This window comes from Nelusetta ayraudi, unplaced genomic scaffold, assembly GCF_046127955.1.
Source record: "Nelusetta ayraudi isolate G7.1 ecotype Tasmania unplaced genomic scaffold, CSIRO-AGI_Nayr_v1 ptg000018l, whole genome shotgun sequence".
Lineage (NCBI taxonomy): Eukaryota > Metazoa > Chordata > Actinopteri > Tetraodontiformes > Monacanthidae > Nelusetta > Nelusetta ayraudi.
In genome coordinates this window covers 1,886,839-1,902,130 of record NW_027466068.1, presented here as the reverse complement: position 1 = coordinate 1,902,130, position 15,292 = coordinate 1,886,839, and the positions used below count along the sequence as shown (strand labels likewise).

At 45.4% G+C, this 15,292-nt stretch overlaps 1 protein-coding gene across 12 annotated transcripts in view; it reads left to right on the top strand.

Moving 5' to 3' along the window:
* The window catches only part of LOC142887829 (potassium channel subfamily T member 1-like), a 63,941-nt gene that overhangs the window by 4,351 nt on the left and 44,298 nt on the right, over positions 1–15,292 (top strand). For 9 of the 12 annotated variants that reach the window (XM_076025702.1, XM_076025711.1, XM_076025710.1 and 6 more), the window contains exon 3: positions 472–639. In XM_076025702.1, coding sequence (XP_075881817.1) covers positions 472–639 — 168 coding nt within the window. Of the gene's footprint in view, positions 1–471; positions 640–12,946; positions 13,433–15,292 lie in introns of those variants that run through there. The other 3 variants (XM_076025708.1, XM_076025712.1, XM_076025706.1) reach the window with 2 other exon arrangements.

The window sequence follows — 15,292 nt, the reverse complement described above, 5'->3', positions numbered from 1 at the left end:
GCATTGAAACAGTGACATTAACAGCAACACAAACACACTTTAGAGCTCACACTAATGCAGCTCCTGGATAAAGAGGAGGCTGCAGGGCATATTTGGTGTCTTTGTTGAATCTTCTGCGTCTTCTCTGTATGTGGTAATGAAAATGAAACCAGACAAGCATTATGGACACAAGTCTATTTATATTGGAGTTTGTTGTAACCAGAGGCATCAGTTGGGTGGATTTATTTCCGTCTGTGATACTCCAGAAGGGTTTTATGGTATAGAAAATGGTTCCAGAGCTTCTAGCGAAATAATTGTAAGTCTTAAAAGGCTTAAATTTTTAATTCTGGGTAAACTCTCCCTTTAATTGGCCGATAACTTTCTTGAAATTGCTTGTACAATTTAACACCAACTAGTGTGTACAGCTGTCTCAGGAAAGTGTAAAAGCATCCGTGTTTACTTACTTATGCTGCTCCACTTTTCACCCGGCAGGCCGTCCGCCGAGACCTTGCAGAAGAACAACAGCAGCAACTCCGGTGTCATTCTGGATATCTCAGCTCTAAAGATGGCCGAGGTGGATACCGAGGTGCCTCCTCTTCCACCTCGATATCGCTTCAGGGACTTGCTGCTGGGAGATCAGACGTTTCAGAATGATGACAGGTAACGTGGAGGAGAAAAGACAACAAGGTGTTGTTTTGCGCTGTGGTGTGTGACAGGTTGCCCTCAGTGGGGAGTTCCTGGAGGGGTTTGGGTGTGTGGGCACATTTCTGTTCAAAACAACAGCTGGTTCCGATACAGTTTTGAACCCATGTTGACGGTGTGGGAAGTTACGCCTCGGTCTGTACTTTCTCCCCCCCAAAAAGCTGTCATCTGCTTTTATTCTTTGCTTCTCTTCTACCTACATTTACCAAAAGCGGTCTCGCAGTTTTCAGTTATGGCTCTCATTTACAGGTTGTGTTGCGTTTTTAGTCTCTTTGTGCCACTGTGAAGTGTAATAACGAGGAGTTTGACCCTGTTCGGTTGTTACACCAGTGAGCATTTAAAAAAAAAAAAAAAAAAAAGGCAGCTGAGAACGTACTCTATGTTAGTTAGATTACAGTTGGGTTCAGACATCTTTTATTCAGGAGTGAGCATGAAATCCCCCGGCCCCGAGCTGGCACTGCCGCCTCTAAAGCATTTGAGTGGTTTGGAGTCTCCTTAGAGTTCTATTATTGCTGTGGTTTGGAGAAGTAGACCGACACACAATGTTTTATCGGCCAGGAGGGGAGGAATCAGCGTAGCGTCAGCCAGGAGTGCTGTGGAGCTCTCCGTGGTGCTGAAACGAAGCCATCTCGCTGCGGTGAAAGCACTTCAGTGGCCCTCGCAAAGTGCCAACCAAGGGCCGTGCCCACTGCTTTTCTTCAGGCTCTGTCCCTGCTTTTGACTCGGCCGGTAGCGCACTGTGTGTTGGAGGGGCGACTGCTAATCGTGCATAAGTGTACACAAAAGTTTGGGATGTTGCCTGAAGCAACAGACACGGTGAAAGTAGCCTTGCGCGACACGAACCTCAGCAGATCTGAAGAAAATGCGTCACTGTTCCACAATAGAAAGTGATTTCACGGGTCCCCTGTGTGTGCTCGTGTGTGTGTGCGTGTGTGTGTGCGCACGCGTGTGTGTGCACGCCTTGCGGGCCTGCCCCTTGTTTACACGGCTTTGTTAATACATGCAAATCTCCCCTTCCTCCTTCCCTGTGGAACTGCAGCCCCGCTCCTGCCCTGCTGCCACCATGTCAATGCGCAACAGGGAGCAGCAATCGGGCACCACAGCCTGCAAAAAAAAACTGCCTTAAGTGTACGTTAAGAGAAAAATTAAAACAAAAAAAATGTGGATATGTGCGCACATGTCGGTGCCCGTTTTTACTCTGTTTTGATTTATGCTGATTTGATTATTTTGTTGTGTGCTTTAATAAGATCCTACCGCATCCGACCTCAGTTGAAAAACATACCTTGTTGCTGAACGCAGGACATTCTACGCGAACACACACTGGCATGGTCATTGTCGGGCAACCTATCATATTATAGGGGAGTTGGTTCGGCCGGGATATGCAAGCAGCGCACAGCTAAATGATCCAGTGGTGAAATGATATTGCCAAGTGACACCGTAATCGATGGCGACACGATTACCCCGAGTCGGGTTTGCTCATCAACCTCTGCTCGCCTCCCTGTTCGCTTGCCGTGACGCGTGTCTGTAGGCGTAACTGGTCTGAATTGTAGCGGTGGTTGAATCTTATCTCTGGACTCCAGGGCTCGCGTCGCTCAGACCTTCCAGCAGTGACTGCTTAACCTTCCACTGATTGCTTTTGTGTTTCCCAATTAGTTTATTGATCTGTATCTATGTGATCGAGCAGAGAAAATCTCCCCTCGACACAAAGCTGCCGTTCGCTTTGTCTCGCTGTTGCCTCAGACTGCTGGTCTCGGTGTGTTTCATACAAGTTCCTGTGGATGCATTTGTCTGGCCCAATACTTTCCGGAAAAAATATGAGTAATCGAACTCCTGCTGTACGAGTTGACGTCGACGTTAGCTGCGTTAGCTGCAATATTTAGGTTTTTTCGCAGTTGTAGGGGTAATGGAAGCGCGGCTACTGAGATCCCTCGATGCAGCTGCCCCGTATTGTGTGTGCGCGCGCCTGTGTTTGTACGCTTGCCATAAATTCTCGTTCATTAGCTTTAAACCGCAATTTATAGATCTGCCATTAGAGGCAGTGCAACTGTGGTATCTTCGAAACCCGTAAATTGCAGGTGTGCACACACGCACGCACGCACACACACCTCTGCATAACGACTGCTGGGAGGTGAGCGGGAACGCAGACGATGAGAATACCATTATTGATAGGACACCGTGTGATATTCTGTAATTGCTGGTTTCCGCGCTCTGGCCCGGGAGCCCACTGTGTCTCTGGGACTTCGGGCACGGTGGGTTCCTTGCTCGATGATCTCCTGCGCGCCCACGGTTTGCGTGTGCGCCGACTGCTTCCTGTGCTCATGCCTCGTCGGATGCAAAGCCTCGGAGCAAATTAACCTCCAGAGAGAGCCCCTCACTCCCCCCCCGCACCCTTTATAGCCTGGATGGCCTTTTTGGAATTCTTGTTTTCTCGCGACTGCACACCAGGAACTCGCACCAGTGGAAGGCGCAGTAGGAAAGTGTTCGGGATCTCTAAAATTATTGCCGCATGGCAACAGGGAGGTGATTGTGTCATACCAAATGTAACGTCATATTTGCTTGTGTTAGCAAGGTAGCCACATTTTTTGCAAAATTCACTTTCAATTTGAAGATCAGTATTCATTCTTTAAAACCAGCCTTTGGTGACATCAACTCCCCAACCGTTTGCATTTTCCACCGCCTTGTTCGTATCCTCTGCCAAACATCTAGTAAGACCACACGAAGCTGCAGACAAAGGGCTAAATATTCATCGTCCGGGAGCTTAATCGATTACAAAAATCCATTAAAAATGATTAATCTGCTGTTTCGGCAGGTTTTGAAAGAAAGGACAATGTTGTTGTTCACCTATTGGAACAATTGTATTGTCAAATCGAAGGAAACAACTGTCCGCTGCAGCTCTCCTGTTAGTTTGGAGGACTTTGCAATTATTGTATTTTAGCCTGTGTTGTTCTGCGAGGTGTCTGCAGGTCTTTTTGTCCATGCATGATTTGAGCAGCTCTGGGATCGAGCAACGTTGCGCCAAGGCAGTGGGTGGGAGGTGGGCGGGACTTCCTCCTTAAGTACCATTACCTTGGGGTTTGAGTGTCACAGTGCTGTAATGACTGCTTGTCTGTGTGGGCGCTTCAGAGGAGCAGTCGCACTCAACGTGTGTGTGTGTGTGTGTGTGTGTGTGTGTGTGTGTGTGTGTGTGTGTGTGTGTGTGTGTGTGTGTGTGTGTGTGTGTGTGTGTGTGCGCGCGCGTGTGTGTGTCATTTCGACCACGATCGGCCAGGGTGCTGATGGAAGCGACGTCGATAGAGTGAAGAATGTTAATTGGTTACGAAATCAACTCCCAACAGTGCGACGGTTCCCCGGCAGTGACTCATTTCCTGCCATCATGCAACAGCTGGCCTGCGACGTGCGCTCGTGCGCTGCCGTGAATTCGCCAACGCGAACCGACGCAGGAGACCCACGGCAACACGGAAAGCATTCGGGTTTGACTTGTCCCCGGCTGTCCTCTTGCAGTTTGACCCTCACTAAGCCCACGCCGATGCTCTTTCTTCTCTTTTTTTTTTTCATTCGATTTTCCTTGCAGGCACAGATTTTCCGTGATCGTACGCCATCGTTTTCAGGTGCAGGGAGAGTCCGGAGAGAAGGAGCAGGTCTCACATCTCTTATCAAGAGCTATTTTTTTTTCATTTATTTCTTTAAGGATTACATAACAGACTGAAGCAGAATGGAGCACACTTATTGTGCATCGATTGCGACTGCAGCTGTTTTGCTTTCTACGATTCTGCGGGCAGCAGCGACCGATGGGGATTCAACACCTGGACGCTTTCCATCTGAGTGGGCTCGGGGAGGAAGACGGCCCGAGGGGCGGAGGAGACGATCGTCGGGAGGGGGAGGAGTGGCACTAGGGGAAATGGTCACGAGGGTGATAATGTCCAGGGAAGTCACAGCAGGCACAGCAGACTCTTGACCGCAGGACATTCTCACTGAGTAGGAGACAAAATCTAAATTTGAATCAGTTTTACAAAAACTGACTTAATTCGTGTACGTTGCTCTGCTGCTTCCTGTCTTACTGTGGTATTCCTCATGTTCAAAGGCCCCTGTTATTATTATTGTCTTGAAAGCCTTTCCTCCTTGACTCCAGTTGAGTTACTTTGCGTCATTATACATATGTATATATATATATATATACATGTGTGTGTATATATATATGTATATATATGTGTGTATATATATATATATATATATATATATATATATATATATATATATGTATATATATATTTGTGTATATATATATATATGTATATATATGTGTATGTATATATATACATATATATATATATATATATATATGTATGTATATATATATATATATACACATATATATATATGTATATATGTGTATATGTGTATATATATATATATATATATATATATATATATATATATATATAAATATATATATATATATTTATATATATATATATATATATATATATATATATATATATATATACATATATATGTATATACACATATATACATATATATGTATATATATATGTATATATATACACACACAGTTTTAGCTTCCTTTCTAGTTTCCTGCCAACGCGGATGCTGGGCTGGACGGACCTTCCACAGGTTTGGAAGGAGACATAAAACATTGCAGCCCCCAGGTGGTCTCGGGGGTTGGAACAAACACCTTGCTGGAGCTGTCGGCCCTCACCGGAGAGAAGAGTCAGTGCCCTTTGTGACATCATAGGCTACATCCTCCCCTTAGGCGCTCTGTTGCAGCTTCCTGGTAAAACAGATGCTTTGTTGGACCTCCCGAAAGTTTGGAATGTGATAAAAAAATAAGGCATCCGTGAGGCGGTCTCAGTGAATGGCTGCAATGTTGACACCGATTTGAGGGAGGAATTCACTGCCCTTGGTGACATCACAAAAGGCAGAAATGAGGGTCGCAATTTATGGATGAAAATTTTGTGAGAAAATACTGATGAGGTGAATTTGCTATTCTGACTTCTGCAGGTCAGCCCAGATTCTCGCCGGTCGATAGCGCTAAATAAATAAGCAGTCATTAATCCATCAGGGCGATGCAGCCTCGAGCTAGTTAGCTGCAGCACAACTGACAATCAATATATAATAAAATGCACTAACAGCAGAGGGAATGTTTCTCCGGCAAATCGGTCGTCGATCGGGTGCTCAGCTTCAGCACAGAGTCGTGTCGGGTTGCCGTCGCCTCACGCAGCGAACGGGTGGGCCTTTGAGTTGACATGAATTTTCATATGGTCCCTGGACTTCTTTGATTAATCTGTAGAAAACTGCTCCGACGCTGTTCCGGCCATTGTTCTCTGTAGCTGCTTGCTTATATTTTTCTCTTTGATTACTCGTAGAAAATATTCCATCTCCCCCACCGTCCAAACATAAAGCGCCATTTTCACTGTTCAGTGAACTGGTCACGTGATCCGCTGACGTGTAAATGCGGGGGGAAAAAAAAAAGTATTTCCATGACGCTTAAGATATACCTCTACATCGATACGTCTGAAAAACCACTTCAGGAGAGCATCAAAACCTCTGAGCCATATTTGAGAGGTCTATCGAAGTTTAGGTGTTCCCGGTTTTTTTATTGCGATATTTAGGTGCGATATTTGCACAACTCTAGCGGTCATGGAAACGCTGCTATAGTGACATGCGCCCGCCGCTCCGCTCGGCAGACGGCGCTCTGCAGTTGCAGGCCATAGGCGGCATTAGTCACCAGTGGCGGCGCCCGAGTGGGTGGGACGACACTCCAGGGCCGCTTATTGCGCACCATCTGATCAGCGGTGGAGCGGCTCCGAAGCGCTGACCGGCGGCTGCTTTTAAGGATTACCGCTGTTGTCGCGCGCGTGCGCGCGACGGCGGCTGCTCCATAAACACAATGTGTCTGTTTCACATTCCTTTTTTTTTTTTTTTTTTGACCAGGTTTAGTTCCTCTGGGATGCACGCAGGAGAGAAGGGTGAGCATTAGGAAACAAGCGCGGAAGAGCTCAGTTTCAGCGTTCCGCTGTCCAATTTATTTACCCATTTAGCCGCGAAGGCGAAGGCGAAGGCGAAGGCGGCCCGTAACCATGAAGCCGAAAATGAGCGCGCGATAATTCTTTGGTGCCTGGTTTTTCTTCGATGACTGAGTGATTTTCATTTGTTTCGTTCGTACTCAGGCGAATCGCTCGGATGGGACGGGCGATTAAAGGCGATGCGCAGCAGGATTTATTGTGGCGGGATCTCTCTCTGTCCAGCAGGATCCAATTTCCCCTCCACCCTTCATAGTCTGATGCTCTTCCTGTCCGCCGTATCCCGGAAATCACGTTTGCAGCTTTGCCCGTCCTCCGTGGTCTCGCTCGCTCTCGCCAACCTAATAAGCGTCCGCGGAATTGGCTTGTCGGACTGTAATGAGCCGTCGCGATCACTAAGGGGGCCTGCGCGGGGTCGTCGGCACCGCGTGCGGCCTGAGCGGCACAGCTTCACACCGAGGTGCTTTCGGGAGCTGCGGCTCTCAGCAGCTCCGGCATCGGTGGTGCCGAGAACCTCGGATCGTCTCATGTTCTGGTGCGTATTTTCTCCTCCTCAATTAAAACAAGCTCAAATTAGGTTTTTAATCCAAATTGACTCTCTATACATTTTCTAATCCCTAAATTGGATTGCATGTTTCTCTCTTTGCGAGAGTCTTTTTCGCGCTGATTCTTGATGTTTTTGCCATGGCTGGCTTTTTTATGACAAAACTGAAACCTCAACTTCAGGTCTTTTCTTGTGATCATGCAAAAAGTAGTGTATTCACCTGGAGGGAACCCGTGCAATTTTGTTTTAATTAAAAATCTTTCGAAAATTGCCTCCAATCTCATCCATATGAGGCTGCGAGGATGCAATAATGTGAAGCATCTGGCTTTTGTTTCAGATAAATCTCCAGAATGAAACAGAACGCTATAAATATTAATTTCCCATGCTGATGATGGCTGCAGTTCTGAATCCACAGGCAGCTCCACCCCCCCCTTCCTCCACCACCTCTACCACCACCAGCAAAGTCCTTCACAGCTTCCCGGGCGGGAACGTGAGCGATCATTTGACGCCAGGGCTTAAGGCAGAAATTGACCCTCAAACCCTCCTAGATATTTATGTCTCGATTGTGCCTGTCGACGGAGAAGAAAGTCGCCTGGAATCAATCGGGAAATCGATGACGAATCAAACCAGGATCAATATCCGCAATTCCAATTGATTTGTTTCTTTTCCTTTTTTTGAATGCCAAGCCGACCGTGGCTCACTGCTGGGACCAACGATGGAAATCAGCTTCTGCCGTCATCTTGCATGTTTACATTTATAATGTGCATCAATGTGCGTTGTCCCTTTTTAAATACAAATACAAAACTATTCAACTGTTCCTTGTTTCGTATCGGTAGCTCAAAAGAAGATGATTTGGCTCCTCTGTGCCTGCTTTGTTTTTTTTCCTTTCTTCCTCTCTCTCGCTCTCTCTTTTATTTTTGCCTTGCCCAAAGCAATCAGCAAAATGTTTTCTAGTCCGCAGCCGCTCTGGTTCACTGATCACAGACCTGCAGCTTTATGCTCATAAAGAGCACCGGCGCTGCACTTTCTATTAACGCGCCTGACAGCCAGTCAGGTAATGTGTTTTGTGTTTTTTTTTTTTGTTGTTGTTTTTTTTTCCTCCTCGCCCACTGTCAGCGTGAGCGCCGCCTGACAAGTGATCTTTTTGCAAATGCAAATGCATTTGCGCTGAAAGTTGGATCTGAAATTCGTGGATCGCGTTGAAACTCGGCAGAAAGGCGAGATGCTCTTCATCCTGCCGTACCTGTTGTACATTTTTTTTTTTTTTTCTCAGTGTCACAGCTGAGTGAATAAATAGAAGTATTCAGTATGGTTCGTTGTGACTGCAAAGCCCATGAATTGTTGGTGCCAAACGCAGCAGAGTGAAGTTTCTCAGGTGTATGTCAGGAAAGGAAGGTCCGACCTTTCATCCTGATGCTTCGTTTTAGCGTTTCACTCGGCGGGTCTCTCTCATCCATACCGCACACAGGCCCGGCTGAACAACAGCCCACTGTATGCAGATGAGGAATAATGAAACAGCAGCTCTATGGCGTTGGTGTCACACTGGGAGCAGCTGTTTTATTCATGGAACTGTCCAACTTTCTGTGGAAAGTGGCGACAGGCAGAGTGAAACCACAGCGCACGAGTCGCTGCCGCACCAGCTGGGGTGATGTTTTCTTCCCCGCATCGCCGGATAAACCATTCTTTTTGTTTCCATTTTAAGGAAAGGAAAACAAAATGGAAAAAAAGATACTGTTTGACGAGTCCAAGCTCACTTTGCAGAAAAAGAGCAGAAAATAGACAGTTCAGCCTTTTTGATGAATTAGCCGGCGGCAGAGGCATCCAAGTGTGTGTGTGTGTGTGTGTGTGTGCGTGTGCGTGTGCGTGTGCGTGTGCGTGTGCGTGTGCGTGTGCGTGTGCGTGTGCGTGCGTGCGTGCGTGCGTGCGTGCGTGCGCGTCGACCTGCAAGTTTTTCTGTGCATAAATGCTCAAATGCATGCGTGCAGCTCTGTGTGTAAGCCTGCCAGTGGCTCTGGCTAGACTCCTTCCTCCTCCCCGGCTGCATTGTCCACAGACAGACTGCTCGCCCACAGCAGCGCCAGCTCACTGCTTTAATACGTTTCGCAGAGGAAGCTTTTTATCGCGACTCTCGACGCCCATCTGCAGCACGGAGCTCGAAATTGATTGGGAGGCTGAAGGTGGAAGGCCTGGTTTCTGTTTTTTTTTGTTTTGTTTTGTTTGTTTGTTTGAAGGAAAGCAGCGCTTGCTCCCTGAATGCGACCACAAAAAAAAAAAACCCGACTTGCATCCCTTTACGTATTTAGTTCTTTGATTCAAACCGCTGCAGATTCCGGTCAGCTGTAGGTTAATTTGCTTTTTGAAGCGCCGTCAGTGGTCCCCTTTTGTTCAGTTGCTTGCTAACACAAGGCGCTAATCAGCCAATTGCATTGCAGCGACTCTTTGCAAATGCGAACGCAAAGACGACTTGCTGGTGTTCAAAGCCGGCAACAGAAGTCTGTGTTCCAGCTGTTCCACAGCAGATTGATACCCAGCAGTGAGATAACAGGCTTCCCCACAGTTTCCCCTCTTAGTTTTGTGTCTCTCGTTTGGCTTCCTGCACGGACCCAAAGTCCAACAGAGGGCAATGCATTCGGCTAATCATGCAGTGTTAATCTCAGCCCTCCGGTGGGGATGGGAATAAACTGCCTGTCAGCGCCCGCTGGTCAACAGAATCCTTTTAAAAAAGGGTAAATTACAAAAACAAAGTATGCATTGAAATTATGAAGTAACCCTCCCTGAGAATTTAGCTAGTGGCGAATCAAGCCTGTCTAAAATGAGCTGGAAGATTGATGGATATATTTCTCCAATTGAATCTTTCCTCTGTGTTTATAGGAAATGGCCGGATCGTCTGAACGTGCTCAGCAGCACCAGCGTCCTTCGTGATAATCCTCAGTGTTTAGAGAAAACTGGGCTGCATCGCCACCGGTGTCTGTAAATCTGCACTACATCAGCACTGACTGACGCCTCTCTTTTGCATTGCAGAGGCTTTTGTTTTTTTTTTTCCAGGCAGCATGCAGTTCACTGCTTTGCCACAGGGTGTCTCTATGCACAAATATGTGCTTTTCACATTTGTTAAGCTCCTCCTGATGAACGTGTCCGCGTCATTTAATCCGCTCGTCGTATACATAATTCATTTCCATTCTCAGTTGATTTATTTATTTATTTTCCCACTTAACTGAAATAAAATGTAAACACCCTGCATTCACGATGCATTTGTCTCATAATAGACTAACACGATGCTATTGCTGCCTATTTGACAGTGCACTTTTATTTCAGCAATTTCAAAATCGAAATAATCAAAACCAACCTAATTCCACAGCTGACGTTTTTTGCTGCACTCATTACCACACTCTAGGCTGGCAGGTGATACAAATTTCATATCGGCTTTCTGGCTCAATCCAGTCCCAGAGTTTGAGGCACGACCCACTCTAACTCAGGCGGTTTTCAAAAGTTAAATGAATGGGTTTCCTGAGGACTGGCCTCCAGATGTCATTTACAGGGGCTCTGAATTGCATTATGTCTTTCTGAAGTGCATTACTAATGAGAACATGGTTTCTGTGGCTGCCCCCGGAAACATCATAAAGTATTTCCTGCAAGCTTGTTGATGTCAGTACTAGGCTGACCATGTACACCAATTAAAAAGAAAAAAAGGAGAGAGAGAAAGAAGAAAAACAAAGGCTGTTACCCTTCCTGTTGTCTTTCAAACATCATCTGGTCCGACGACGCACCTGCTCCGACCTTTAGGGAGATCCCCAGGCTGCGGATCTGTTTTTACACAGTGGCCAATTGATGAAATTACACCATTATGTAATAGTCAAACGTGTATTCCCTCACCCCCCCATACCCTATACTGAAATAACTGACGGACTTGTGGGGACCTGTTTTTCTGTGTGCCACAGTTCCCACATCAGAATCTGGTCAATCTTTCTTTTTCAAATGTCTTTTCTTTGTGAGATCTACAATCGCATAACTTCTTAAACTTCTCGTACAGTATGTGTCTGCATACAATCCAATATACTATACGAACTTGACCACTTCTCTTACATTTTTATGGCCGAACAAAGTGCCATGCATAATTCTGAATTTATAATAAATAAGTCATTTTGCTTCATCGCAGTGTCCGTGGTGCAATACGCCTTCACTGGTCATGCTTTTGTGAAGTGGCTAATTAGAAACATGATCTGGCTGCTCCCAATTCCGTGCAGAGCAGGATCATTAATCATGATGCAGACTAATATACTATGAGTTAAAGTCCTAATGGAAGTTTTTGGAATTAGAGTTTATATTGCGCCACTTGGTTTGTGTCTTACGGCTGTTATTATTCAGTTTGGTGCAGCATTTGACCAATTCTTAGCTTGTTTTTTTCCACCCATTCTTCATTCATTCATCTTCTATACCCGCTTATTCCTATTCAGGGTCACGGGGGTCTGCCGGAACCTATCTCAGCTGTCTTAGGGCGAAGGCAGGGTGACACCCTGGACAAGTCCACCTATTCTTCCTAAGATTAAAAATTAACCGTAGTGGGACAAACATCAATATGTTCTTCTCCGTTTTTACTTTTTTTTTTTTTGTACGGTTTATTGAGTTTCTCTTCTGCACACAAAGTTTGATTCCATTTTCCTGTGCATTTTTGTTATTTGTAGAGGTCCATCATTCTTCAAAGCCCCCGGTGGAGCTGCCTCAACAGTGATGATAAAAGCTTGATCTCAGAGATCAGCAGATTCAGCCGTCTGTTAACAATGTCCTATAAAATGTCAATGTCCCTTTTCATATTTCCTGCTAAATCTGATGCTCTATTGTCTATGAAAGCTCTCAGGTGTCAAGGTCATCTTGTTCTTTGAAGGGTGACTTGTATGCCGCTTGACTTGTCTTAAATTCGAAAGACGGTTTGACCAAAGATCTGTGGTGTATCTTCACATTTGACATAACAAACACAAAACAAGAGCGTTTTTTTGTGGGCAGAACCGGTCGCTGGTTGGGGGTGATGTCACTAATCTCATCCTGGAGAGATATCATCAAGGTGGGGGGGTGTTTTAGCATACACATTCTGGAATGTGGAATAGGCAAAACAAATATACATAAGGTTAAAAAATAACGGCAGCTTTTTGAGTTCGCTGGTGAGCTGAGAAAACGTTAGTAACAGGATTTTTTTTTTAAATATAGAAGATGGGACCTTTATATGTACAGATTAAATCTCTGGGATTTTAGGATGGATTGAGTTACAACTACAACTACAGCTACTACAAGTGGGGGGTGGGAGGAAGGCCCAAATAATTTCAAAAATGATTATGCTTTCACATTTTCCCTTCTTTCATAAATATTTAAAGATTATTCAAAGAGTAATAACGACTGCCTTTCACAGGGGATGCATCTGCAGGTGGGCACGTGTTTTTCCATGCGTCTCATAATCCTGGTGATTTGAGGAGGTCAGAATATGTGAAGACCGCCGTGGGCCGATCAACTCTTCATTAAGCACTATAATAAAAAAGAAAACCATCGCCCAGGCTCGCCTGCGTTTGCTCGTGAGATATCTAATCACCAAAGTCGCGGTGTGCGTGTGTGTAGCCCGAGCGCGGGTCCCGGATCCTTCCGCTCCATCGTCCGTTATGCAATCACTTCGGGGTTGTGCCGAAGCGCTTTGACGTTACATCGTGACGACGCGTGAATGTCGGCGACGCAACGGGGGGACCTGCCGTCTCCACCAGCGGGGATGGAGGAGCGCTGGCTGAGCTGGAGACCAGCTGCTGCTCGCCTCAGTGTGTCTGAGGAGCCCGTGATGCCGCAGGGAGCCTCGCGCTGCCGCCGCTCCGCCCTTTGCGCAGCAGCAGCAGCAACAGCATCAGCATCAGCAGCATCAGTGAGACGGGGGATGCGCGTTTCGTGCGCCGGCGTCTCTCCGTGAGCTTTGACGAGCAGAGCAAAGAGGGAAACGATCTCGGTCGCTGCCGAAAGGGGGGGGGTGGTTTGGCGGACAGGGAGCCATGGCAGGCGCTAAGCTGACGCCTTCGCCCTCGGAGATCGACCCCGACGTGAAGACCGAGGTGCGCAAAACCCCGGAGCCCACCTGGGTGCACCCCTCCACCCCGCTCCGGACCATGGGCTCTTTCGGAAGCGATGCCGGCCAAAGGTAGTTTTTTTTTTTTTTTTTGCCGCAGATGATCCTCATCATCCAGCTCGCACGTTCCTATCAGATGCACTTCGCATGCGCACGCTTCTGCAAAGAGAAGGCACACACACACACACAAAAAAAAAAAAAAAAAATCAGCGCGATGCCGCAAGCGCAAGGTGCATAACTTGGTTCGTCCTTTCGCTTAAAAAAATAAATAAATAAAAAGTTGAGCCGTGATCAATATTCCAATCGATTCCGTCTACCCGCAAATTATGACGGGCTGAATTTTTTTTTTTTTTTTTTTTTTTTTTTTTTTCCTTCCTTCGTTCGGGCGAAGCGTAAATTCAAGCAGCCTCTTCATGAGTCAATCTCATGACAAACGCCAGTGTGAATGTGAATGTCAATCAATCATGTTTCTTCCACCCTCAACTGAGATTTATTTAAATGCTGCAGCGTTAACCCATTACATAATTCTCGCAAATACTGCATCCCCATCACAATTTTATGAACGGAACGCCGGCGTGTTTATAGGACACAAAAACTGGGCTAAATCTTTATTTATTTATTATTATTTATTTATTTATTTTTACATTTTTGCCCTTTTACCAAGGGTACAGCCCGCCTGATGGTGGGGGAAATGCAAACCATACGAGGATCAAGTTGTCATGTTTCCATACACGTGTTGTCATGCAACCAACCCTCCGACCCTTTGGTAGTCAAATAATGTGGTTTGTGCAGGATAAACACAGCGACCAAATCGTTGTTTTACCTGTCAGCCTGCACAATAGCTCCCAGCGCTTATCTGCAGGTCATATAATCGGGTGAGACTGCTAATTAGGCTGTTTATCTTTATTATTATTATTATTGTTATTGTTATTATTATTATTATTATTATTATTATTATTATTATTATTATTATTATATTGTTTTTTATTATTATTTTTATTTTATTGTTCATTATTATTATTATTATTATTATCATTATAATTATTATTATTACTATTATTAATAATGATGATGATGATAACAATAATGCTGTTGCCATGCCTGCAGCAGACCTTTTTTTGTCTTGAGCTTTTGTGTTTGGGATAGGATCTGAAAACAGCCATTTGCTTACCATCGTATAAACTGTTTATTTCAGCATTAACGGCGTGAGACTGCAATTTCTCTATTCACAATATACCTGTACTTACTCCGTATGTCCCCTCTGCAAGTAGCTAAACCTCACTCTTAGTGGAGTTGAACTGATGTATCTCCAGCCTGTTTTTAAGTTTTGCATGTGTATGTACAGTTATTCAAACTAACATGAGCACACGCGTAGTAATCTCTCCCCGTGGGGCTCAAACCTTTAGTTTAATTGCTTTGTTTTAGAAGCTCCACACTGACAACAGACATTTTAGTAGCCTTATAACAACAACAATAATGTTATTTTTGCCTGCTTCTTCTTCGTTGGGGTTAACTTACCGCACCTGCTGGCTTTACTGCTTAATTCTCTCTTCTTCTTCAGCTTCTTCTTTTTTATATTGAGCGGTAAAGAAAATGATTTGTACAGACAGGCTGCTGACTTTGATGTTTTTGTCACCACATTAATAACTGAGGACCTCCAGGCTTTTGAGCAGGGAGAAATCTGCCTTCTGTCTGACACTGAGGTGAACTTAGGGCATGAGAATTGAGCAGCGTCTCAATACACATCTCTCTGTAACAATGTGAAATTTGAGCGAGAGTTATAAGATGCTGATTTTGAAAGTTTGGATGATGGGGGAGGATAATGGCACCAGAGCCAGGAGAAGATAAGGACTTGAGATATACAGCAGGGAGATGTCGCTGCAGCGGAAGTCAAGTCATAAATTAATGAACGTGTCAAATTAGTTTAGCAAG